At 43.1% G+C, this 25,515-nt stretch overlaps 1 protein-coding gene across 1 annotated transcript in view; it reads left to right on the top strand.

Annotated features, from left to right (window-relative positions):
• LOC112617106 (CLIP-associating protein 1) overlaps positions 1–25,515 on the top strand; it is a 304,277-nt gene that overhangs the window by 115,779 nt on the left and 162,983 nt on the right. The window contains exons 3-7 of the mRNA XM_025373821.1: positions 302–380; positions 1,866–1,969; positions 2,759–2,850; positions 4,718–4,793; positions 15,467–15,564. Of these exons, the coding sequence (XP_025229606.1) occupies positions 302–380; positions 1,866–1,969; positions 2,759–2,850; positions 4,718–4,793; positions 15,467–15,564 (449 nt within the window). The remainder of the gene's footprint in view (positions 1–301; positions 381–1,865; positions 1,970–2,758; positions 2,851–4,717; positions 4,794–15,466; positions 15,565–25,515) is intronic.

Below are 25,515 nucleotides of genomic sequence, written 5' to 3' on the forward strand. Positions count from 1 at the left end.
GGGGGCGGGGCCACGGCGCTCTCTTGAACTCCACGGGCGGCTAACCTGGGTTTGGCTACGCTGTACTGCCTTTCATTTCGTTTCTCCTCACCGAGTATTTTCCATTATAGCTGTACACAGCTCTTTTTGTGGAAGATCATCCTTCCTCGTGCTAATCTCTTTGGTCCTCCAGTCGGCATGCGCGCTCTGGACTCTCGGACTGCGTCTGGGCCAGAAATGTCGAGGCGTCCCCGGAGCGGGTGGGCGGGAGCGCTGCCCCGCAGGCCGGCCGCTAACGGGCTCCCGGTGTTTCCCGCTGCAGGTGGTTCTGCTGGGCATGGACATCCTGTCCGCCCTGGTGACCCGGCTGCAGGATCGGTTCAAGGCGCAGATCGGCACAGGTGAGCTGCGGCACTTGTGGAGCGGACCCGGCCCCTTCAGACCCCCAGCCTTCCCTCGGTCTCCCGGCTTCTCCACTTAGCTGCTCCCAAACCCTCCCGGCCGCCACCCTGCCTCCCCTCCAGCCCCCTCGGCCTCCCTTCCGCTCCTCCCAGTCAGTCCGTCCCCGCCCTCCCCCGCAGCCCCCGTAGCACCCGCAGCCCTGGCCGGCCGCCCCGCTGCCTTCCCTTCCCGCTGGGCTTCCTGGCCTCTGGCCCTTCCCCTTCCCCATACCTTGTACTGGCTTCACTGTGTTCTCATACGGAAATTAGTAATACGTGTTCTAATATGAAATATTAGTGCCATTTTTATTTCTTATGCTAAATTAGCTGTCACCCTTTGTGCCAACCAAGTCATATTTGACCCTGACCGCGGTCCCCTTTAATGAGAGGCGGTTTTCTTTGAGAAATCCTGTAAAACCAAGCCAGTTGTATTTTTCCCCAGATGACTATGGTTGGCATTACTATTTTCACCTTGATTGTAAATGTCATTACAAGTGTATAGTAAACGTTCACTGTTATTCTGAAGGAAAAACGATGTGTCAGCAAAATGGAACAAACCCCACAGATTTCATAGATTTAAATACCTCTAAATTCCTGACCTCCGGTGTTTCATGGGGGCAGTATAAACACTAAGCAGCTCTATGCAACCATTTCCTTATGGAATTTCTCTGTTTTACATTGGTATACATGTATTGTTTTCTGTTAAGTTTCTGACCAATATGCTCCTTCTGAAAAGGTCGTGAGCTATTTTCCCATTCTAGCACCGACTGTTTACAAATTTTTTAAAAAAAACCTTTACTTTTAGAAATTTGATATTTTAATAGGGTTCCATTTTCCTCCTAAATTAGCTGAATTATTCAGGGATAGCTCTTGTTATAAAGGTTTGCAAGCTCTTAAAATAAGCTGATCTCTGGTTTATAGGTGCACTTGGAGCACTGGTGGGAGGGTCCACACTGGGTAGGTGGGGGAAGATGGAGAGCTGGGCTCTGTCTCATGTGTGTTTGGGTGTGATGTAAAACTAAAAATACACAATGTTGATGAAATGTAAGATTATTCATAAGTGCCTACCCCTTCCACCCCCAAACACATATGCTGGAGCCCCTCTCCTTGTCTTTTACCTAAATTTTCCTTTCTATTGACTCTTCCTATCAAGGTCTTCAATTTTTATCAGCTTACAAATACGTTTGGAACTGGCTGGAGGAACGTGGGGTAAGGAGGAAGACAAATAGTATATCTTTCCATTCAAAGGATTTTGCAGACTCTTTTGGTGACTCTCATGGATTTCAGCAAGGAGAGTAGTGCTGTGAGCAAAGATGAGTGGTTTTAGGAGGAGATACATCATTTGGGTCAGGGGTTTGTCTTCCCACGTAATTGAAATAGCAGTACTTGGTGACCGCAGACCCCCAAATAGGGTTTCATTTGATCAGTTTCCGTTTTGATTTTCAGTGCTGCCAAGTCTAATAGACAGACTAGGAGATGCTAAAGACTCTGTGAGGGAGCAGGACCAAACTCTGCTGCTAAAGATCATGGATCAAGCTGCTAATCCCCAGGTAGGGGCAAGAGATGTGTTTTGAGGTCAGCTGGCCAGTGCGCATGCATGCAGTTGCGAGGGTGTGTGTGTGTGCTTGCACAAACGGTGTGACTCCATAGACTTAAGCTGATGTATTACAGATAAAAATTTTCACAGCATTCCATCTGTTTACTCATGCAAGATAGTTAAATAAATAAGTCACAAAAGTATGAGATGAATAGTGGATTTAACATGGGGGTATTGAATAAATTAGTGAATCTAATATATTTAGTTTTAATCCATTAGACCCTTCAGCTCATTTATGTAACCGACTCTCCAGTTGTCTGAAAAGAGGAAGCCGTGGTGTCTGGGAGTCAGGAGGCCTGGCTGGAGCCCTGGCCCCTGTCTTCTGGTTAATTGGGGCTGCTGGGATGGACCGAAACAGCCTTGCCTTCCCAGCTTCCACTGTCCTTTATTGGGGGGTGATGAGAAAAAGCAGAGGGTGAGTGTGTGATCTTTGGCAACTCACTGGCTCTTTTGGCCTGGCTTTCCTCACCCATAAAATGAGGACAGTTGTACCTCCCTTTTAGGGTTCTTGGGAGAATTAAATGCTTGTGTAAATGAATGTGTTTTAAAAATTATAATTTAGTATACTTGGTAACATGATAGATGTCATCATTTTCCAGTATGCTCTTGAGAGGATTAAATGTGTTGGTAGAGGATGGGACTAATTTGGCACCCGTTAAGAGGCTTGCCTTCTGTTGCTCCCTTACTAAGTGACAGCTGCAGCAGTCTTCTCCTTTCCTCACCTGTTCTTTGTCATCTACAGTACGTATGGGACAGAATGCTCGGAGGCTTCAAACACAAGAATTTCCGTACTCGAGAAGGCATCTGTCTCTGCCTTATAGCAACACTCAATGCGTAAGTCTGGGATGAGCCTGACATTTTTACCTGGCTGAATTTTTTTTAACTTTTTACTTAGAAATAATTACAGATTTACAGGAAGTTGCAAAGAAGTGTAGTATGAGGTCTCACACCCCCTTTACCCACCCTTGCCCAGTGTTAGCACCTTGAATAACTATAGTACAGCATCAGTCCCAGAACATTGAGATTGATACAATCCCTAGAACTTGTGCAAGCGTCTCAGGTAAACACATGTGCATTTGTGTGTATATGTAACTGTACAGTCACTGCAGGGCTCCCTCATGCTGCCATGTGTAGCTACATCCTGACCCCTGGCAACCGTGAATCTGTTTGAATTTGCACGAATCTGCTCTCCCTGCCTATGATTGTGTCATTTCAAGAGTGTTATGTAAATGGAATTATACAATATGTAACCTTTTGAGTTTTATCTTTTTTTCACTCTGCATGATACCCTTGAGGTTACACATCACATTGATAGTTCATTTTATTGCTAAATAGAATTCCTTGGTATAGATGTATCACAGCTGGTTAAACTATTCACCTGTTGAGGAACATTTGGGTGATTTCCAGTTTTTGGCTTTTATAAATGAAGCTGCTGTGAACATGCATGTACAAGTTTCTACACGAACATAAGTTTCCATGTCTCTTGGATCAGGGCCCAAGAGTACACTTGCTGGGTCATTTGGTAAGTTCATTTTTAGTTTAAAAGGTACTGCCAGTTTTTTCCCCAGAGTTGTCCACACTGTTTTACGTTCCTACCAGCAACGTCCGAATGATCTGGTTTCTACATACCCTTGCTAGCCATTGGATGTTGTCACTTTTTTATTTTAGCCATTTTTATATGTGTGTAGTAATACCTCATTGTGGTTTTAATTTGTATTTATCTAATGGCTGTTGATGGTGAACATTTTTTTCATGTACTTATTTTTAGGAGAGGCTTTTTTAAAATTATAAATTTCAAGACTTTTTTTCTGGTTATGAAAATAATACTGTATATATCATAAAAATTTACACAAGGAAAAAATAAAGATTACTGTAATTCTGTTACCTTCAGATAATCATTTTATCCTAACCTGTAAAGTTATGTTATTTTTAAAAACAAAATTGAGATTGTAATGTTTATATTACTTGTACATTTTTTCCATCTTAATATGTTAGCTTTTTCAGTGCCATTAAATTTGGCCATAAGTAGCTGAAGCTTTAAAAACAAAAACAAAAAAAAAACCTCTAGCCTTTGATCACAGTAGCTCCAGTTCTAGGAATTTATGGTAAGGTAGTAGGCAGATTAACCAAGAGATTTTTATTCTCAAAGGCCATTTGTCATGGCAGGGATGGTGATGGTGAAAATTGTAACTCAAATGTGCCCCAGTACGGTAGTACTTGGCTCAGATGTGCCCCAGTAGGCAGATGCTCTGATTTGATTGCAGTCTTTTCATCCAGCAGTATTGCCTGACTGTCTACCGTAGCAGAGGGCTCTGCCACAGCACATGGGAGAGTTAAACAAAGTCCCTCCAGTGACTCGTAGTTGGCTTACAGTGACAGAACAGTACTGCAGAGGCAGCACCTGTGAGGCAAGCGGGACCGGGGGTGCTCTGGCCCAGCCTTAAAGGGGTAGGGCCGGATTGGCCAGAGCCCTGAGGGACAGGAGGAAGACTCATCTGGGAGAAGCCACCCTAGGTTTTGAACTCTGTGCAAAGGGGCCATCGGACACATTTACTTTGGAGCCAGTGTGGATGGGATGGAGAGAGACTTGGTATGAGGTGGTGATGGGGATTGGGGAGACACAGGAAGGGCAGGTGTGGGCAGACAGGCGTCTGTCTTTCTTCAGTTCTCACTAACAAGAAAGCACTCCTTTTGTTTTCAGCTCTGGAGCGCAGACTTTAACACTAAGCAAGATTGTGCCACATATATGCAACTTACTTGGAGATCCAAACAGCCAGGTGAGTGGGAAGGAAAACCCGCGGGGGAGGTCATTGCTTACAGACTGTTGAGATGCATTCTGGTGCTCTGTGTATACCCAATAGGTGGGTGGGACTGGAGTCCTAATCTTCATAGAACAATGATGATTTTTTAAGAGATCCAGTACCCATTAGCATTTATAAAATATTTATACATTTAAATATATAAAATAAGTTTGCGTTTACGTTTAAAATTGGTAAATGTGGTGGCCACTCTGCGCTCTTCCATACACAGGGCTGAGAAATCAACTAGCCTAGAAACTGATGTTTTCCAGACCAGCCTCCAGGATAAGATGTCTGGCCACCACCTCTGCAGCCAAAAGGGGTGGTGCTGGGGGTGGTGGTGCAGAATCTGCTGAGGTGGGGGAGAATGATTGGAAGAGGGTCTGAGGGGACTTTTCTGAGGTGATGGGAATGTTCTACATTTTGCTTTGTGGGGGTGGCTTCACTGTGTATATCATTGTGGAAACTCCTTGAACTCTGAACCCTTAAGAACTGCAGATTTTAGGCCGGGCGCGGTGGCTCACGCCTGTAATCCCAGTACTTTGGGAGGCCAAGGCGGGCGGATCACGAGGTCAGGAGATCGAGACCATCCTGGCTAACACGGTGAAACCCCGTCTCTACTAAAAATGCAAAAAATTAGCCGGGCGAGGCGGCGGACGCCTGTAGTCCCAGCTACTCGGGAGGCTGAGGCAGGAGAATGGCGTGAACCCGGGAGGCGGAGCTTGCAGTGAGCCGAGATCGCGCCACTGCACTCCAGCCTGGGCGACTAAGTGAGACTCTGTCTCAAAAAAAAAAAGAACTGCAGATTTTACGTAAATTAACGAAAAGTACCACTTTTTTAGTGTGAGGGTAGGAGAGGAGCTGGCTGTCTCACCTGTGAGTTACCAGGCAATTCAAAAGTTGTACAAGTCTGGACTGGAGAAGTAGCATTGAACTCTCCTCCCAGTTCAATGCTATTTCTCAACCAGAGTCATTTTTATTATGTCATCTCATACAAACTGATAAGAATGATACTTCATTAGAAGAAGGGACAGAAAGTGGAACAGTAATTTACAAGGTAAATATATATGGGCAGTGGCCTCTCTGTGAAATCTTGGTTGATAATTGCTAAGTTACCCTCCCAGGAGGCTGTATCAGGCTGGCCTTCCACCCAGCCTCCCTTGGCCTCTAGCTCCCCTGAGTCTGCACCCCTCCCCTCCTGCTCTCCAGGCGCTTTCCTTACCTTGCTCTTAGTTCCAGCAGCAGGTGTCTCTCCCTTCTCTTTGGCTGTTGTGCTGCTCCTTCCACTCCAGCCTCTCCCCTCCTCACTGCCTGTCGTCTGCTGTCTCCCTGCTTGCTTATTCCACTCATGCCGTTTTTCAGCCTTTGTTGAAAATATATAGCATTAGGCTGGGCATGCGGTGGCTCATGTCTGTAATCCCAGCACTTCAGGAGGCCAAGGTGGGTGGATCACTTGAGGCCAGGAGTTTGAGAGCAGCCAGGCCAACATGGTGAAACCCCGTCTCTACTAAAAATACAAAAATTAACCAGGCATGATGGCATTCACGTGTAATCCCAGCTACTTGAGAGACTGAAGCATAAGAATCACATGAACCTGGAAGGCAGAGTTTACAGTGAGCCAAGATCGTGCCACTGCATTCCAGCCTGGGCAACCCAGCAAGACTTTGTCTAAAAAAAACAAAAGAAAAGAAAAGGAAAATACATGGCATTGGAAAGAAATGCTTAGGATTTTTTTTTTTCTTCTAAGAAAGAAAAAGGCGAAGCCTCGCTCTGTCATCCAGGCTGGAGTGCAGTGGCGTGATCTTGACTCACTGCAAGCTCTGCCTCCCGGGTTTACGCCATTCTCCTGCCTCAGCGTCGCGAGTAGCTGGGACTACAGGCACCTGCCACCACGCCCGGCTAATTTTTTGTATTTTTAGTAGATACGGGGTTTCACCATGTTAGCCAGGATGGTCTCGATCTCCTGACCTCTTGATCCGCCCACCTTGGCCTCTCAGCGTGCTGGGATTACAGGCGTGAGCCACCACACCCGGCTAGACATTTTTATTTACTTAATCATACTTTATATTCAACGTTAATTTAAAAATAAATGGAACTATTTTTTAAAAAGATTCTAAATTACCAAATAGATGATTGTTTTGTACCCTTCCCCCTTTGGGTTTTGTTCCTGTTTTTGTTTTCCGTGGGAAAAATCCTTTGTAGAGACGGCACTCTGGGGGTGTGGCTGCTGCCACGTGGAGTGCTCTAGCAGAACAGAAAAGCCAACTTGCTGAGGTGATTCTGTCCTCTTGCTGAGGTGATTCTATCCTCTTTCAGTTGCTGACTTTGGCCAGACAGGTGATGTGAATGTTCACACTGCCTGTGGAGATCTTAGAACCTGGGGTGTGTGGTGCGGGGCTGGCTCCTCTAAATGCACTTCCGCGGTGGAGGCAGTATAAAAACACAGGCCAGACCTACACCGTCCAGAACGACAGCAAGGGACGTCGTCTAGAATCCGGTTTGGGGAGGGAAGCACTGTATGGCTGTGCACCACACTGCCGTCCATCCCACAGGGTCCCCTCACTAACCCGTTTCCCCTTCCTCCTCTTTTTCTTCCACGTATATTTAGCGAGAGCTCGTGCTGTGGGCCTGCCTTGTGTGTCTGGATCCTTGGGCTTTTTGGGGAAGGGGATGGAGATTACTAGCTTAATTTTGCTTCTGAGACTCAGATTTTGCTTCTGTGACTGAGGTGGACCACATCCTCTAGAGGAAAGTGAAGGAAATGCCTCGTTGTCCTAGGGCTCTTCACTGATGTATAACCTCAGTATTTCCCTGCCCAAAAGATCATGCGTTCGGTGTAGATTTTAAGAGACATTGGGAGTGGAACGTAAGCACATTTAATATTTTGAATGGGTCCATTCTCATCCTTGAAGCTATTCAGGTGAGCCTCGGAGAGTACCTTACTCTTCACAGGGTTTCCTTTTCCCTGAAGTTCTCTGCTAGAGGAGGCCTCACTTAAAGGTTCCCTAAAGCTTCGGTAGAAAGGAGACAGGTAGGGCCTAGTCTGCTTTTGTGTTGGGCTACTCTCTGATACTATTTTTTTCCTTTAGATCTAGAGTTAACTTGTAAGTTCTTTAGGGATTTTAACAAGATTTCCTTTATTTTAGAAGTACACAGATTAAATTTCAAACGATCAGCACAATCCCACATTCTCAAAATGCTGATTCAGTTGTTTAAGAATTTAAGATAATGTTGAGTCTTTAACAGTTTGACATACTGTTCTGAAGTTGCCAAAAGGCAGAGTATGTTAAATATTAATACTTGAGCTACCTGACGCAATGTAAGACACCTAGGTTAAAGGCATAGATCCCTGCTTTGTATGTAATAGCTGACCTTGGGGTCACTTGGATCTTGAACCTCAGTTTCCCCTTTAAAGTGGAGGCAGTGGTAAGTGCCCCACCCCTCAATCCTTATGAGAGTCCTTGCAGTGAATGTTCTTAGGTGCTGGCGTGACCTGTTGGTCCAAGTAGAAGACTCTCAGAAGGCCAAGTTACTCAGTAGTCTCCTCCTCATCTGAGATGGCCATTTTCATTTGCAGAAATCATGCACCTACCATGTGCCAGTGGGTTTCTGAGAAACTTAGGTGTATAGTGCTTTAAATATATGAAAAGCCTTAATTGTAGGATAGCCTTAGTGTCTTGAGATGTATTTGTGATACTGACATAGCCATACTTACCCCAAACATTGGCAGCCCTGGAGTAGACTGTGCACATACTGCCACATACCAGACACTAGTTTCACTACCACAAATCAGGTGCTCCTGACTGATTGTGGGTAATAGTAATAATACAACTGAAAAACAAAAGTAGTACATTTAAATGGATCACATCTTACTGCTGTATAAATCATAAATAGATCGTATAATTTTAAAAAAAATTTATGAAGAAACAGATAGTTTTTAAAAATAAGATAGAAAATGTGAGACTTGTTTAAAATGTTTCATTAAGTCAAAAATTCAAGTTAGCACTTCTTGCCTAGTGTCTTTAATGGCAGTTACACTTTTTGTGCCAGGAAGCCCTAGGCTTTGGCCAGGAGTTTGGAACCTATAGTGGTTTTGTGGGTTGAGTTCTAGGCCTGTGTGTCTGCTTTTGAGAAAATTCTTATTATTTGTTTTGTTTTTTAATTTCCCCCACCTCATCCGTAAAATGAGATTGTTACTCTATGGGCAGCTTTCAGTATTCTGTAGTAGACAGGATTTACGGCTAGAGTATTCCAAACTGAGACTCTGAAAATAATCCATATATTCACATGTGCCTTAGGAATGGTTTGTCCGCACATATATTTGCACACATAGACATGCACATACACAGACATACAGTCAATCCATATCTCTCTTCTGCCAGGAAGTTCTGCCATCCACCTCCCCGATACTAACCAAGTTAATTATTCCTGCTTCTGGGGTTCTTGTGTAGCTTGCATGTGCTTTTGCTGTTGCCTTTATTTTAATTTTTTCATTAACCTTTCCTACTAGTTTCTGATCCTCTAGATTTAGGATTATAGCTTGTTCCTCTTTGCAGTTCCCAATGCCCCATAATTATTTGAATAACTTTCCTTTATTTGCCAAGTCTCAGACCAGAGGGGACACTGTTGTATCAGCGTTGTCTCTGCCCTCAGGCGCCTCATCTAGTGGTCAGCCTCCAGCTCTTCATTTCCATACAGCCAGTGTGCAGAGAATCCTCTCAGCTCTTCGTTTCCTTAGTGGTCTGAGTGCAGTGACTCAGAGCAGGGAAGCCTTTCAGAGGGGGCCACAGGTGCACAGTGTGTGTGGGCTAGGATGCTTTTGGTTACAAGTGACTGAAAGCCCAACTGAGAATCATTAGAGCAGTGGGGAAATGTGTCACTCTGCATGATGACGGGTCCTGACATAGGAAGTTTCTGGGATCTGCCTCAGGCATCTCAGGCTGTGTGTGTTGCCCCCTGGAGCTCTTAGCACAGGTACAGCTGCTGTACGCATGCACAGTTGGCCTAGCAGAGGGGAGGCACTTCCTGAGCTCCTCTTCTGTTTTCAACTTTCATATTGAAAGGTTCAAACATACACATAAGTAGTGATAGTGCCATAAAGCGTCCCCATGTGCCATCAGCTCATTTGACAAGGCCAGTTCAGTTTTGCCTTTTTTCCCTCCTGCATCCCATTATTTTGAAGCAAAAGTTGGATTATTTTGAAGCAAATCTTAGGCCACATTTATTTAACTCTTAAATATTTTAAAAGATAGACTTTTTTTTCCTTCAAAAACATAACCTTAAATAACATTGTCACCTCGTATGCCCCAAGAATCAGCAGTTCTCTCCTATCGTCAAACACCCAGCCAGTGTTCACTTTTCCCTGAATGTCTTTTTCCAAGAGCAGAGAAATATTTTCCAGAAGCTTTCCTACAGACTCCCGTCATGTTTCATTGTTGGAGAGTTGCGTTCCATGCTCCTGTGTGACCCAGCTGCTGGGAAGGGATTAGAATTATGTGACGGCCATACACTAAGCCTGTCCCTCCTGAGCTGAGAGAAGCTTTTCTTCCCGGAGGTGTGGATTTCAGTACAAAGTCTGTGCTTGTTGATGAGGACAGGGCAGTGGCTGTAACAGAGGCAGCCGGTGGTCCAAGGCATCCTGACACTAGGAATTCCCTTGACTAGATAAGAAAAGCCTGAGTTCTGCCTGAAAACTTTTGATTTCATCTTCACAGCACCTCACCTCCCTTTTTGCAGGCAGGCTGGCAGAGGGTGGCATCCAGTGGGCCTCCCCATGCTGACTGCTGGCCCTCTTGTTGAGTTTGGTCATGTTTTCAAAGCCTAAAACATCTTGAAACATATGATGACCATTGCTCATTCCATGCTCTCTCCAGCTAGACAGAGCTCAGGAGGAGGGAGGAGCACCTCTGCTGCCGGCTTGCCAGAGCTCCCATGTGGCCCGCCACAGTTGTAGCCTGGGAGCTGGGGTGAGCTCTTGGGCCGGGCTGAGCTCTTGGGCCCAGCTGTGTGGGGTGCTGGGGTACCCATGCTCCAAGGCACTGGCTGTGGGGCTGTGCTGGGTTCTAGGAGGACAGGGTGGGTTTAGGGTCTCATCAGTTTATAGACTGCTTCCCTGTCCCGCACCCTAGGGCAGAAGCCTTCCTTTGAGTTTTTTCCTTTGCAGGAAGCCCTTATTTTGGCATCTGCATTAAGGTGCAGTGTGCTGGTAAGAATGTTGGCTTGCCCCAGAGAGGTAGGATTTTGGACCCCAGCCTGCCATTCCTGATCTGTGGGCCTTGGGCAGGTGACTAACCTTGCCAACCTCTACACCCTCCTCTGTGCAGTGACTATGAGGAAGGAAGGAACAACATGGTCAGACGTTGGAGACCTTAGATTCTGTAAAGCACGCATATGAGACCTGGCAGAGCATGCTGCCTGTATGGGGCTCTTGTCTTTTTGCAGTCTTCATGGCCTGACACGTTGCGGTGCCTTTCTGGGGTGAGCCTGAGGGCTCAGCAGGGAGAGGCAGTGCGAGACCAGTGAGAGCCTGTGTAGAAGCGAATAGCTGCATTGTCCTTCAGTCTCGGCTGAATGGCTTTTATTTAAACCTCTTCTCTGTTAGAGTGTCCTACTTTGCAGTACCGAAGAATATCTGTTCATCTGCAGTTCTTCAGTAAAGAATAGTTTAGACCCCTAAATGCTATCTGACCCTGTAACTTTCTAGGTCCAAGGAACAATTATTTTAAAGGATAAAGATGTTGGTTTAAAAGATGTAGATAACACTAGCCAATGTGTTGATTGCTTTATAGGTACAAACTATAGGCCACAAACTGCTGGCGTAAAGCTGGTTTCAGCCTGTAGATGTGTGGGTGTGTGTATGCTTGTGCCTGCAGAGTGTTTTAATTTTATATTTTGAATTCAAATGATTTTATATTTGGGAGATTTATATTTTTAACTTGTCTTGAAAGAATAGAAGGTCTGGTACAGCTGTGCTTCCATTCCTCTGTGGCCCGGTGGTGCTGGCCCGTCTGCCTGAACCTCTGCACCTTATCCCTGTTCTGTCCCTGCCTCCAGGGTTTCCTGCCAGTGCCATTCGTCACCCTGCACTCAGCCTGCTGCAGTAATTCATTCCTCATGTCACTGCCTGGCCTGTGTAGGCATTTCAGTTCATTTTCACGTAGTAGGCCTTCAAATATTTGTTGAATGAAACTGTTATTTCTTCCAGTCCTCAGAGCAATCCTCAATTTACAAAGGAAGAAATTGAGACCAAAGGAGTTCTAGTGTTTTGTCTAAGGTTACACAGCTCCCTAAATGGCCAAGTAGGTCCTTAAGTCTACTTATTAATAATTGACTCTAAAGCTAGTAATTTTTCCAGTAAATCTCTTAAACGTTTATGGCCCAGACTTTCTAAGTAGCTGACTGGGTGTTGATTGTTCTTTAAAGAGATCACCCATTGAGATTTGCTCTGAGCAGATGTGTTATCCCTAGAAAATAAGCAGTGGCGATACACGTTAATAATAATATTCAAGTTGTAGTAGCATTGACTACTTCTGTAATATGTGCATTTTTCTTTTTTTGTTTTTTTGAGACAGCATCTTGCTCTGTCACCCAGGCTGGAGTGAAGTGGTGTGATCTTGGCTCACTGCGATCTCCACCTCCTGGGTTCAAGCGTTTCTTGTGCCTCAGCCTCACAAGTAGCTGGAACAAACAGACAGACACCACCATGCCTGGCTGATTTTTTCTTTTTATATTTTTAGTAGAGACGGAGTTTCACCATGTTGGCCAGGCTGGTCTCCAACTCCTGACCTCAAGTGATCTGCCTGCCTCGGCCACCTAAAGTGCTGGGATTACAGGCGTGAGCCACTGCACCTGACTGCATTTTTCAATGTAAAAATGTTTCCTAACATTAGAAATTACTTTTTTTCCCCCCAAAATAAACTGATAATCTGTGTTTGTCAGCTCTGGCTGCCATAACAAAAAGCTGTTGACTGAGTGAGTTAAACAACAGAAATTAGTTTTCTTATAGTTTTGGAGGCTGAGTTCTGGTTGGGGCTCTCTTCCTGGCTTGTAGATGGCTGCCATCTCACTATGTGCTTATATGACCTGTTCTATGTGCCTACACAGCTCTCTGGCTTCTCTTATGAGGACACTAATCCTCTAATTTTAGGGTCCTGCCATCATGACCTCATTTAACCTTAATTGCCTCCTTTTTGTTCTTTTGTTTTTTGAGACGAGGTCTCACTGTGTCGCCCAGGCTGGAGTGCGGTGGCGTGATCTCAGCTCATTGCAACCTCTGCCTCCCAGGTTTAAGTGATCCTCCTACCTCAGCCTCCCAAGTAGCCGGGATTACAGATGTGTGCCACCACGCCCAGCTAGTTTTTGTATACTTTAGTAGAGACGGGGTTTCACCATGTTTGCCAGGCCAGTCTTGAACTCCTGACCTCAAACTCGCCTGAACTCGAACTCCTCAACTTGAACTCACCTGCCTGGGCCTTCCAAAGTGCTGGGATTATAGGCACGAGCCACCATACCCGGTTACCTTCTTTTTCTAAAAAAAAAAAAAAGCCTGAGTCTTGCTTTGTCTCTGAGGCTAGAATGCGGTGGTAGGATTATAGCTCACTGCAGCCTCCAACTCCTGAGCTTGAGTGATCCTCCTACCTCAGGCCCCCCAAGTAGGTGGGACTGTAGGTGAGTACCAACTGGCCCAACTAATTCAGAAAAAATTTTTTTGTAGAGGTGGGTGCTCACTTTGTTGCCCAGGCTGGTCCCACACCCCTGGGCTCTGGCTGTCCTCCTACGTTGGCCTCCCAAAGCACTGGGATTACATGTGTGAGCCTCTGTGCTCGGCCCTTAATTGCATCCTTATAGGCCTTATCTTGAAATATGTTGGAGAGTTAGGGCTTCATCATTTGAATTTTGGGGGCACACAGTTCAGTCCATAGCATGAGGTTTTGGGGGACAAGATAATATAGCCTAAGATTTGCCTTTTTCCGCTGGAAGAGATAAAAATTATGAGTAAAGTTACCTGTCATGTAACACTGCAAAATCAGAGGGCTACCTTCAGTATTTCAAACTGTAAATTTTTGTTTGTATTCCTACTTCTTTTCTCTCCATTCTGCACTACCTTGATGTTGTACTCCCATCTTTGCTTACTGAATTAAGCACAGCCTCCCCCAGTACCACCTGGCCTTGGTTCCATTTTATATTTTAAAAATGTTTTTCTTCCTACCTTTTTATTTGCAATTTTTTTAACGTACAGAGAAATTGAGTGTATTTACCAGTTAACATTTGTCACATTTGTTCTGTACCTCTGTGTATACACATACATACATATACAGACACACACTTTTTTCTTGAACCATTTGAAAGTAACATGCAGATACAATGATTTTTTTTTTAGTTGTTTTTTTTTTTTTTTATTTCTGAGACAGAGTCTCGCTCTGTTGCCCAGGCTGGAGTGCAGTGGCACGATCTTGGCTTACTGCAAACTCCGCCTCCTGGGTTCTCCTGCCTCAGCCTCCTGAGTAGCTGGGATAACAGGTGCATGTGCCACCGTGCCCGACTAATTTTTTTGTATTGATAGTAGAGACAAGGTTTCACCATGTTGGCCAGGCTGGTCTCGAACTCCTGACCTCGTAATCTGCCTGCTTCGGCCTCCCAAAGTGCTGGGATTTTAGGCGTAAGCCACCGCGCCCAGTCTATAACGATATTTTAAACCCTACACGTATCAGTGTGTATCATTTAATAACAAGGATATTTTCTTATATAAACTCGTCATTTTTCTCACCCTGGAAATTTAACATTGATACAGTGATGTGTAATATACAGTCAAATTTTCCCAGGTTAAAAAAAAAATATACCCTGTCTCTCACACCTTATTTCGTATTTCATGCTGCTTTCTTAGCTTGTATCTGGTCTGGCCAGACTGGTGTACTTCCTCTTCCTGAAGCATGTGCCGTACATGTCTGCTTTCGTGCCTTTGCACAGGCTGTGTCTTATTCGGCATCCGCTCATTCCATCTGGACCTGGTGAAATCCTGCTGTTCCAAGCACTTTGCAGTGGTTTTTCCTCATATGGCATCCCTTGACATCCCCTAATGTGTTTGCTCCCTTCTTTAAACCGCAAGCTCTTTATGCTCTTGAATAATGTCTATTGCATCATGCCCTGTAATGAATGTAGAATTTTAGGACTTTTTAAAAATCTCCTTCTTAGGACTAGGGGCTTCTTGAGTATGGAACTTCATATAGCCTGTACTCTCCATTTTTGTTGCTCATTAAGTATTTGTTTAGTTGACTTAAACCCAGAGTGTTTCACATGGTATTTTATTTTTAGTATAATTTATTTATTTTTAGTGTTGTTTCTTAATTTGGAAAGATGGTCTGAAAATTCCAGTTTTCTGAAATTATCTTAAAGAATGCAAAGAACTAAGGATATGGACTTTACTGTGTATATAGGGATGGGGGTCCCACGGTTTTACTACCCTTTGACATTGTATCAGCAAAGTGAAAACTGTCAAACATGGCTTTCTCTAGACAAATGTATATAAGGATTGTATTCACAGTTCCACTGGTAAAATGGTGATAAATTGGGGTGGTATATGGCCTGTTGTATCCCAGCAGGACTTGCTGGGGGATGACACAGAGCAGCTGTAAGATCTCTTCTTTTATATCTAGGTTCGAGATGCAGCAATAAACAGCTTAGTGGAAATTTACAGACATGTAGGAGAACGTGTGAGGGCAGATCTCAGTAAAAAAGGATTGCCACAGTCCCGGTGAGTGCAGATTTTTTCCTTTCTTCTGCTCTACCCCCCATTCTTTTCCAGTTAATATCTTGATTTGCAGTACTTTTTCTGTTGTGGTTATTTTATTCAAAGAATATACGGTTAGAGGGTAGTTGGAGATTTTGTCCAGATCATACATCAGGGGTCCCCTCCCATTCCACTTCCTCAGAAATGAGACTTTCTCACCCAGACTGGCCAGGTCCCATGCCACATACTGATTTTAAAAGCAATTGGTATTGAAAAATTCAGCACTCTTACAGTTTTATGGTTCTATATCTAAGATTCTGTATCTATATCTGTACAGACAGCACTTAGTATAGTAGGTGCCTAGAATACATTTGAATGAATGAAGCCATTCCAGGATGTGTTTGGATAAAAATTCATAAGTTATAATTTTAGAAATCATGTTTTAAATGTAACTTTCTGTTTTCATGTCATTCTCAGTGTGTATAATTCCATGCAAAGGGATCAGCGTCTCATCAGACCCAAGACAACTGGAGTCCAGAAATGTGACTTTGTTATAGTCCAAATTTTTAAAATAGTGTAATGATCAGATATGTATAATTTTAACTGTGATGGAGAAACTTAACACCAAATTAATTCCAAACTTTTACCCTAGGTCATTCCTTTAAGGGGGAAAGTAGTGTTAAAATTCCAGACAGAACTGGAGTGGACTCACAGGGCAGCTTATCTGAGCCTGTCATTTTGTCCATGCAAACCCCAGAGGCCTAGAGACATGAAGTGACTTTTGAGAGATTACACAGCTACTAAGAGTCAGAACCAAGTCCAAAACCCTGTTCTTCGGACTTGCCTTTAATTTTCTCTGCCCTGTTTCACAAAATAGTTGATGGCGTACTGGGTATCTGGAAATGGGATGGAATACTGAAATATACAGGAGTTAACTGTCTTGATATCTCCAAGGCAAATATGACAGCAGTGGGCCCCAGACCCTCAAGTGGCGGCTCCACGGGCAAACAAGTGGACTATGTTTCCTTGTGGTTGAGAGTCATGCCTGATCTGGAATTGCTCTCACCATCTGTGCACAGGATGATTAGATGGGAATAAAACTACTTTTCATGTTCTTTACGAAAGATAATCTGTGAGAATAGTTTTGTTTTTTTTTTAAAATTCCTTTGTTTTGTGAACCTCAGCCTTCTGGTCTTTGAATATACGGTGAGAACACAGGAGGAAAAAGAACTCAGCAGCAATACTGAACAATCTCTCAGGGAAAATTGGAGGGCACAGATGATCAGGGAAGGCATGATATCAAGGGAAGGGACTGTTAAATGACGAAGTCACCATGGTTGTTCAGGAAACAGGTCTTGAGAGTGAAACCCTGCCCTGCTGCAGGGCTGGCCTCACGCCATGCTGTGTAACGTGATGTGACCCCAGACCGTGAATCCACCATTTTACACAGTTTCCATCTTAACAGGAGGCTTCCTCTGTATGTTTGGAAAGTAACCACAGCAAACTAGCAAATCAGGGAGAAACGACATGGTAGAACTGAGGTCTAGAGAGGTGAGAGTACAGGAAAGAGTTCATGCAGCCAGCCTGAGACTGCTGTCCTTAGAAAGGCCTGCTTACAGGCCTGGCCCCAGGCTGGTGTCTAGAAATGTGGGTTTGGGGAGGGCCCCCACCATTCCCAACAAGTGGGATAAGAGTGGCTCACTGTGTCAAACTGCACAGCACAGTGTGGTTTATGCTGGATACCTGTAACCTCTCTGCCTGTTGGTCCCTAAAGCCTGTTTCCACCTGGACTGGCTGCCTTCACTGCCTCTTGGAAACCCATCATCCTGACATCTCTTTGTCATACTGGGTCTTTGCTTCACCTTTCTCGGCAGGTGCATCTGCTGTTTCTTGGAGACCAGGCCTTTTCTTTCTTGGTTCATTCATTCATTCATTTGTTCATTTGTTCATTTATTTAATTTTAAAAATTATTTTTATTTGTTATTATTATTTTTTGAGGCGGGACCTCACTCTGGTACCCAGACTGGAGTGCAGTGGCATGATCGTTGCTCACTGCAGCCTTAACTTCCTGGGCTCAAATAATTGTTCCACCTCGGCCCCCCAAGTAGCTGGGACTAGAGGTGCATGCCACCATGTGCGGGTAATTTCTGTATTTTTTGTGCAGATGGGGTTTTGCCATGTTGTCTAGGCTGGTCTCAGGCTGATTTTTTTTGAGTCACTGATTCAATCTCTACTTGTTAGAGGTCACTAATTCAATTTCTCTACTTGTTAGGGGTCTATTCAGGTTTTCTGTTTCTTTTTGAAGCAGTTTTGGTAGCTTGGGTTTCTGTAGGAATTTAGTCATTTTATCTTGGTTATTTAATTGTTGGCATATAATTGTTCATAGAATTCCCCTGTAATCCTTTTATTTTATTTTACATGCTCAGCAGTGATGCCTTCCCTTTCAAGGTTTTTATTTGATTAATTTGAGCCTTTGCCCCTCTGGTCAGTCTGGTTAAGGTTTGTCAATTTTTGTCTTTTCAAAGAACTAACTTCTGGTTTCGTTGATTTTTCTCTTTTTCCTGTTGTATATATTTTGCTTATTTCACTCTAATCTTTACTTTTGATTGGTTTGATGTACTTGTCTTTTTCCAGTTTTTTAAGATGGTTATTGATTTGAGATCTTGTTTTAATGTGGACATTTACACCTATGAATTTCTAAGTACTGCTTTAGCTGTATTCCATAAGTTTTGATATGTTAATGTTTTCATATATCTCAAAGATTTTCTAATTCCTTTTTGTTTTCATTTTTGAGTTGTTACTTAGGAGTGTTTATTTGATTTCTACATTTTTTGATTTCTCATTTCTTTTTGTTATTAATTTCTGATTTTATCCTATTGTAGTTAGAAAAAATAATTTGTATGGTTTCAGTCATATGAAATTCTTTTCTTTAAATTAAAAACATTTTTTTTGAGACAGAGTCTCACTCTCTTGTCCAGGCTGGAGTGGAGTGGTACAATCTTAGCTCACGGCAACCTCTGCCTCCTGGGTTCAAGCGATTCTCGTGCCTCAGACTCCCAAGTAGCTGGAATTACAGATGTACACCACTACACCTAGCTAATTTTTCTAATTTTAGTAGATATGAGGTTTTGCCACATTGCCCAAGATGGTCTCGAACTTCTGCCCTCATGTAATCTCCCTGCCTCAGACTCCCCAAGTACTGGGTTTACAGGTATAATCCACCATGCCCGGCTTGAAATTTATTGAGGCTTATTTTTGTGGCCCGGCATGTGGACTCCTGGATAATGTTCCGTGTATGCTTGGAAAGAATCTGTAAGCCAGGCCCAGTGGCTCATGCGTGTGATGCCATCCCTTTGGGAGGCTGAGACAGGATTGCTTGAGCCCAGGAGTTCAAGACCAGCCTTGGCAATGTGAGACCCCATTTCTACAAAAAAATAAAAAAATTAGTTGGGTGTGGTAGCATGTGCCTGTGGTCCTAGCTAGCTACATGAGACGCTGAGGCAGGAGAATCTCTCCAGCTTGGGAGGTTGAGGTTGCAGTAAGCTGAGATTGTGCCATTGCACTCCAGCTTGGGTGACAGAGAGAGACCCTGTCTCAAAAAAAGAAGAATCTGTATTCTGATACTGTTTGTTTGAATATCTTAGAGATGTTTGTTCTAGTTGGATTATAGTGTTATTGAAGTCTTTTATTTTCTTGTTGAGCCTCTTTCTGGTTTTTAAAATCCATTAAGGAATGTACATATTGAAGTTTCCAGTTAATACTGGTGAATTATCTATTTCTCTCTTCAGTTGTCACTTTTTGCTTCCTGTATTTTGGGCTCTGTTCTTAGATGCATGTATGTTCATAACTGTTACTTTTGTAACAATTATTTACATTAGGTATATCTCCTAATGCTATCCCTCCCCCCTCCCCCTTCCCCACAATAGGCCTCGGTGTGTGATGTTCCCCTTCTTGTGTCCAAGTGATTTCATTGTTCAGTTCCCACCTATGAGTGAGAACATGTGGTGTTTGGTTTTCTGTTCTTGTGATAGTTTGCTGAGAATGATGGTTTCCAGCTGCATCCATGTCCCTACAAAGGACACAAACTCATCCTTTTTTACGGCTGCATAGTATTCCATGGTGTATATGTGTCACATTTTCTTAACCCAGCGTGTCACTGATGGACATTTGCGTTGATTCCAAGTCTTTGCTATTGTGAATAGTGCTGCAATAAACACACGTGTGCATGTGTCTTTATAGCAGCATGATTTATAATCCTTTGGGTATATACCCAGTAATGGGATCGCTGGATCAAATGGTATTTCTAGTTCTAGATCCTTGAGGAATCGCCACATCGTTTTCCACAATGGTTGAACTAGTTTACAGTCCCACCAACAGTGTAAAAGTGTTCCTTTTTCTCCACATCCTCTCCAGCACCTGTTGTTTCCTGATTTTTTAATGATTGCTATTCTAACTGGTGTGAGATGGTATCTCATTGTGATTTTGATTTGCATTTCTCTGATGGCCAGTGATGATGAGCATTTTTTCATGTGTCTGTTGGCTATATGAATGTCTTCTTTTGAGAAGTGTCTGTTCATATCCTTTGCCCACTTTTTGATGGGGTTGTTTGTTTTTTTCTTGTACATTTGTTTGAGTTCTTTGTAGGTTCTGGATATTAGCCCTTTGTCAGATGAGTAGATTGCAAAAATGTTCTCCCATTCTGTAGGTTGCCTGTTCACTCTGATGGTAGTTTCTTTTGCTGTGCAGAAGCTCTTTAGTTTAATGAGATCCCATTTGTCAATTCTGGCTTTTGTTGCTGTTGCTTTTGGTGTTTTAGACATGAAGTCCTTGCCCATGCCTATGTCCTGAATGGTATTACCTAGGTTTTCCTCTAGGGTTTTTATGGTTTTAGGTCTAACATTTAAGTCTCTAATCCATCTTGAATTAATTTTGATATAAGGAGTAAGGAAAGGATCCAGTTTCAGCTTTCTACTTATGGCTAGCCAATTTTCCCAGCACCATTGATTAAATAGGGAATCTTTTCCCCATTTCTTGTTTTTGTCAGGTTTGTCAAAGATCAGATGGCTGTAGATGTGTGGTATTATTTCTGAGGGCTCTGTTCTGTTCCATTGGTCTATATCTCTGTTTTGGTACCAGTACCATGCTGTTTTGGTTACTGTAGCTTTGTAGTATAGTTTAAAGTCGGGTAGCATGATGCCTCCAACTTTGTTCTTTTGGCTTAGGATTGTCTTGGCAATATGTGCTCTTTGTTGGTTCCATATGAACTTTAAAGCAGTTTTCCAGTTCTATGAAGAAAGTCATTGGTAGCTTAATGGGGATGGCATTGAATCTATAAATTACCTTGGGCAGTATGGCCATTTTCACAATATTGATTCTTCCTATCCATGAGCATGGTATGTTCTTCCATTTGTTTGTGTCCTTTTATTTCACTGAGCAGTGGTTTGTAGCTCTCCTTGAAGAGGTCCTTTACATCCCTTGTATGTTGGATTCCTAGGTATTTTATTGTCTTTGAAGCTATTGTGAATGGGAGTTCATTCCTGATTTGGCTCTCTGTTTGTCTGTTATTGGTGTATAAGAATGCTTGTGATTTCTGCACATTGATTTTGTATCCTGATATGGTCCATCAATACCGAATTTATTGAGAGTTTTTAGCATGAAGGGCTGTTGAATTTTGTCAAAGGCCTTTTCTGCATCTATTGAGATAATCATGTGGTTTTTGTCTTTGGTTCTGTTTATATGCTGGATTACGTTTATTGATTTGTGTATGTTGAACCAGTCTTGCATCCCAGGGATGAAGCCCACTTGATCATGATGGATAAGCTTTTTGATGTGCTGCTGGATTCGGTTTGCCAGTATTTTATTGAGGATTTTTGCATTGATGTTCATCAGGGATATTGGTCTAAAATTCTCTTTTTTTGTTGTGTCTCTGCCAGGCTTTGGTATCAGGATGATGTTGGCCTCATAAAATGAGTTAGGGAGGATTCCCTCTTTTTCTGTTGATTGAAATAGTTTCAGAAGGAATGGTACCAGCTCCTCCTTGCACCTCTGGTAGAATTCGGCTTTGAATCCGTCTGGTCCTGGACTGTTTTTGGTTGGTAGGCTATTATTGCCTCAATTTCAGAGCCTGCTATTGGTCTGTTCAGGGATTCTACTTCTTCCTGGTTTAGTCTTGGGAGAGTGTAAGTGTCCAGGAAATTAACCATTTCTTCTAGGTTTTCTAGTTTATTTGCGTAGAGGTGTTAATAGTATCCTCTGATGGTAGTTTGTATTTCTGTGGGGTCAGTGGTGATATCCCCTTTATCATTTTTTATTGCGTCTATTTGATCCTTCTCTCTTTTCTTTATTAATCTTGCTAGCGGTCTATCAATTTTGTTGATCTTTTCAAAAAACCAGCTCCTGGATTCATTGATTTTTTGGAGGGTTTTTTGTGTCTCTATCTCCTTCAGTTCTGCTCTGATCTTAGTTTATTTCTTGCCTTCTGCTAGCTTTTGAATGTGTTTGCTCTTGCTTCTCTAGTTCTTTTAATTGTGATGTTAGGGTGTCAATTTTAGATCTTTCCAGCTTTCTCTTGTGGGCATTTAGTGCTATAAATTTCCCTCTACACACTGCTTTAAATGTGTCCCAGAGATTCTGGTATGTTGTATCTTTGTTCTCATTGGTTTCAAAGAACATCTTTATTTCTGCCTTCATTTTGTTATGTACCCAGTAGTCATTCAGGAGCAGGTTGTTCAGTTTCCATGTAGTTGAGTGGTTTTGATTGATTTTCTTAGTCCTGAGTTCTAGTTTGATTGCACTGTGGTCTGAGAGACTGTTTGTTATAATTTCTGTTCTTTTACATTTGCTGAGGAGTGCTTTACTTCCAACTATGTGGTCAATTTTGGAGTAAGTGCGATGTGGTGCTGAGAAGAATGTATATTCTGTTGATTTGGGGTAGAGAGTTCTGTAGATGTCTATTAGGTCTACTTGGTGCAGAGTTGAGTTCAATTCCTGGATATCCTTGTTAACTTTCTGTCTCGTTTATCTGTCTAATGTTGACAGTGGGGTGTTGAAGTCTCCCATTATTATTGTATGGGAGTCTAAGTCTCTTTGTAAGTCTCTAAGGACTTGCTTTATGAATCTGGGTGCTCCTGTATTGGGCGCATATATATTTAGGATAGTTAGCTCTTCCTGTTGAATTGATCCCTTTACCATTATGTAATGGCCTTCTTTGTCTCTTTTGATCTTTGATGGTTTAAAGTCTGTTTTATCAGAGACTAGGATTGCAACCCCTACTTTTTTTTTGTTCTCCATTTCCTTGGTAGATCTTCCTCCATCCCTTTATTTTGAGCCTATGTGTGTCTCTGCATGTGAGATGTATCTCCTGAATACAGCAGACTGATGGGTCTTGACTCTTTATCCAATTTGTTAGTCTGTGTCTTTTAATTGGAGCATTTAGTCCATTTACATTTAAGGTTAATATTGTTATGTGTGAACTTGATCCTGTCATTGTGATATTAGCTGGTTATTTTGCTCAATAGTTGATGCAGTTTCTTCCTAGCATCGATGGTCTTTACATTTTGGCATGTTTTTGCAGTGGATGGTACCAGTTGTTCCTTTCCATGTTTAGTGCTTCCTTCAGGATCTCTTGTAGGGCAGGCCTGGTGGTGACAAAATCTCTAAGCATTTGCTTATCTGTAAAGGGTTTTATTTCTCCTTCACTGATGAAACTTAGTTTGGCTGGATATGAAATTCTGGGTTGAAAATTCTTTTCTTTAAGAATGTTGAATATTGGCCCCCACTCTCTTCTGGCTTGTAGAGTTTCTGCCGAGAGATCTGCTGTTAGTCTGATGGGCTTCCCTTTGTGGGTAACCCGACCTTTCTCTCTGGCTGCCCTTAACATTTTTTCCTTCATTTCAACTTAGGGTGAATCTGACAATTATGTGTCTTGGAGTTGCTCTTCTCGAGGAGTATCTTTGTGGCGTTCTTTGTATTTCCTGAATTTGAATGTTGGCCTTCCTTACTAGGTTGGGGAAGTTCTCCTGAATGATATCCTGAAGAGTGTTTTCCAACTTGGTTCCATTTCCCCCCCTCACTTTCAGGCACACCAATCAGACGTAGATTTGGTCTTTTCACATAATCCCATATTTCTTGGAGGCTTTGTTCATTTCTTTTTCCTTTTTTTTTCTCTAGACTTCTCTTCTCACTTCATTTCATTCATTTGATCTTCAATCATTGATACTCTTTCTTCCAGTTGATCGAGTCAGTTACTGAAGCTTGTGCATTTGTCACGTATTTCTCGGGTCATGGTTTTTATCTCTGTCAGTTCGTTTATGGCCTTCTCTGTATTGATTATTCTAGTTATCCATTCTTCCATTCTTAAAGATTTTTAGTTTCTTTGCGCTGGGTGCATAGTTCCTCCTTTAGCTCTGAGAAGTTTGATCGACTGAAGCCTTCTCTCAGCTCGTCAAAGTCATTCTCCATCCAGCTTTGATCCGTTGCTGGCAATGAGCTGTGTTCCTTTGGAGGGGGACATGTGCTTTGATTTTTTGAATTTTTTGAATTTCCAGCTTTTCTGCCCTGCTTTTTCCCCATCTTTGTCATTTTATCTGCCTTTGGTCTTTGATGCTGGTGATGTACTGATGGGGTTTTGGTGTGGGTTCCTTTCTGTTTGTTAGTTTTCCTTCTAACAGTCAGGACCCTCAGCTGTTGGTCTGCTGGAGATTGCTTGAGGTCCACTCCAGACCCAGTTTGCCTGGGTATCAGCTGCAAAGGCTGCAGAAGATAGAATATTGCTGAACAGCGAGTGCTGCTGTCTGATTCTTGCTCTGGAATCTTTGTCTCAGGAGTGTACCCCACCATGTGAGGTGTGAGGTGTTGGTCTGCACCTAGTGGGGGATGTCCCCCAGTTAGGCTACTCAGGGGTCAGGGACCCACTTGAGCAGGCAGTCTGTCCGTTCTCAGATCTCAACCTCCGTGCTGGGAGATCCACTGCTCTCTTCAAAGCTGTCAGACAGGGTCATTAATATCTGCAGAGGTTTCTGCTGCATTTTTGTTTTTTGCTATGCCCTGTCCCCAGAGGTGGAGTCTACAGAGACAGGCAGGCCTCCTTGAGCTGCGGTGGGCTCCACCCAGTTCGAGCTTCCGGGAGGCTTTGTTTACCTACTTAAGTCTCAGCAATGGCGGGCGCCCCTCCCTCAGCCTGGTTGCTGCCTTGCAGTTAGATCTCAGACTGCTGTGCTAGCAATGAGGGAGGCTCCGTGGGCATGGGACCCTCCGGGCCAGGTGTGGGATATAATCTCCTGGTGTTCCATTTGCTAAGACCCTTCTAAAAGCGCAGTATTAGGGTGGGAGTGACCTGATTTTCCAGGTGTTGTGTGTCTCAATTTCCCTTGGCTAGGAAAAGGAATTCCCTTCCCCCTTGCCCTTCCCAGGTAAGGCGATGCCTCGCCCTGCTTCATCTCTGGCTGGAAGGGCGGACCAGACAGACTCTAGTGAGATAAACCCGTACCTTGGTTGAAAATGCAGAAATCACCATCTTCTGTGTCGCTCCTGCTGGGAGCTGGAGACTGGAGCTGTTCCTATTCCGAGTCTTATTTGTTTATGCAGTCTGACTTTTAAAAACTTTTCATTGGAGTGTTTAATCCATTTATATTTAATGTAGTACTGGTAAGGTAGAATTTATGTCTGCAGGTGTGCTATTTATGTTCTATATATCATGATTTGTTTCTTTGTTCCTCTGTTACTGCCTTATTTTGTGTTAAATAGATATTTTCTAGTGTAACACTATAACTCTCTTACTGTTTATTTTACTTTTTTGGAGAGGCTTATTTGCGGTTGCTCTGGGGCTTACAATTAACATCTTAAACAGCCTAGTTAAAATTGATACTATTTCAGTGTTAAAAAGCTTTACTCCTACTTAGCTGTTTTCTTTTTTGCTGTTGTCATGTAAGTTATATCTTTATACATTATAAGCCCACCAATGCATATAGTTCTATA

This window comes from Theropithecus gelada, unplaced genomic scaffold (genome assembly GCF_003255815.1).
Source record: "Theropithecus gelada isolate Dixy unplaced genomic scaffold, Tgel_1.0 HiC_scaffold_15883, whole genome shotgun sequence".
Lineage (NCBI taxonomy): Eukaryota > Metazoa > Chordata > Mammalia > Primates > Cercopithecidae > Theropithecus > Theropithecus gelada.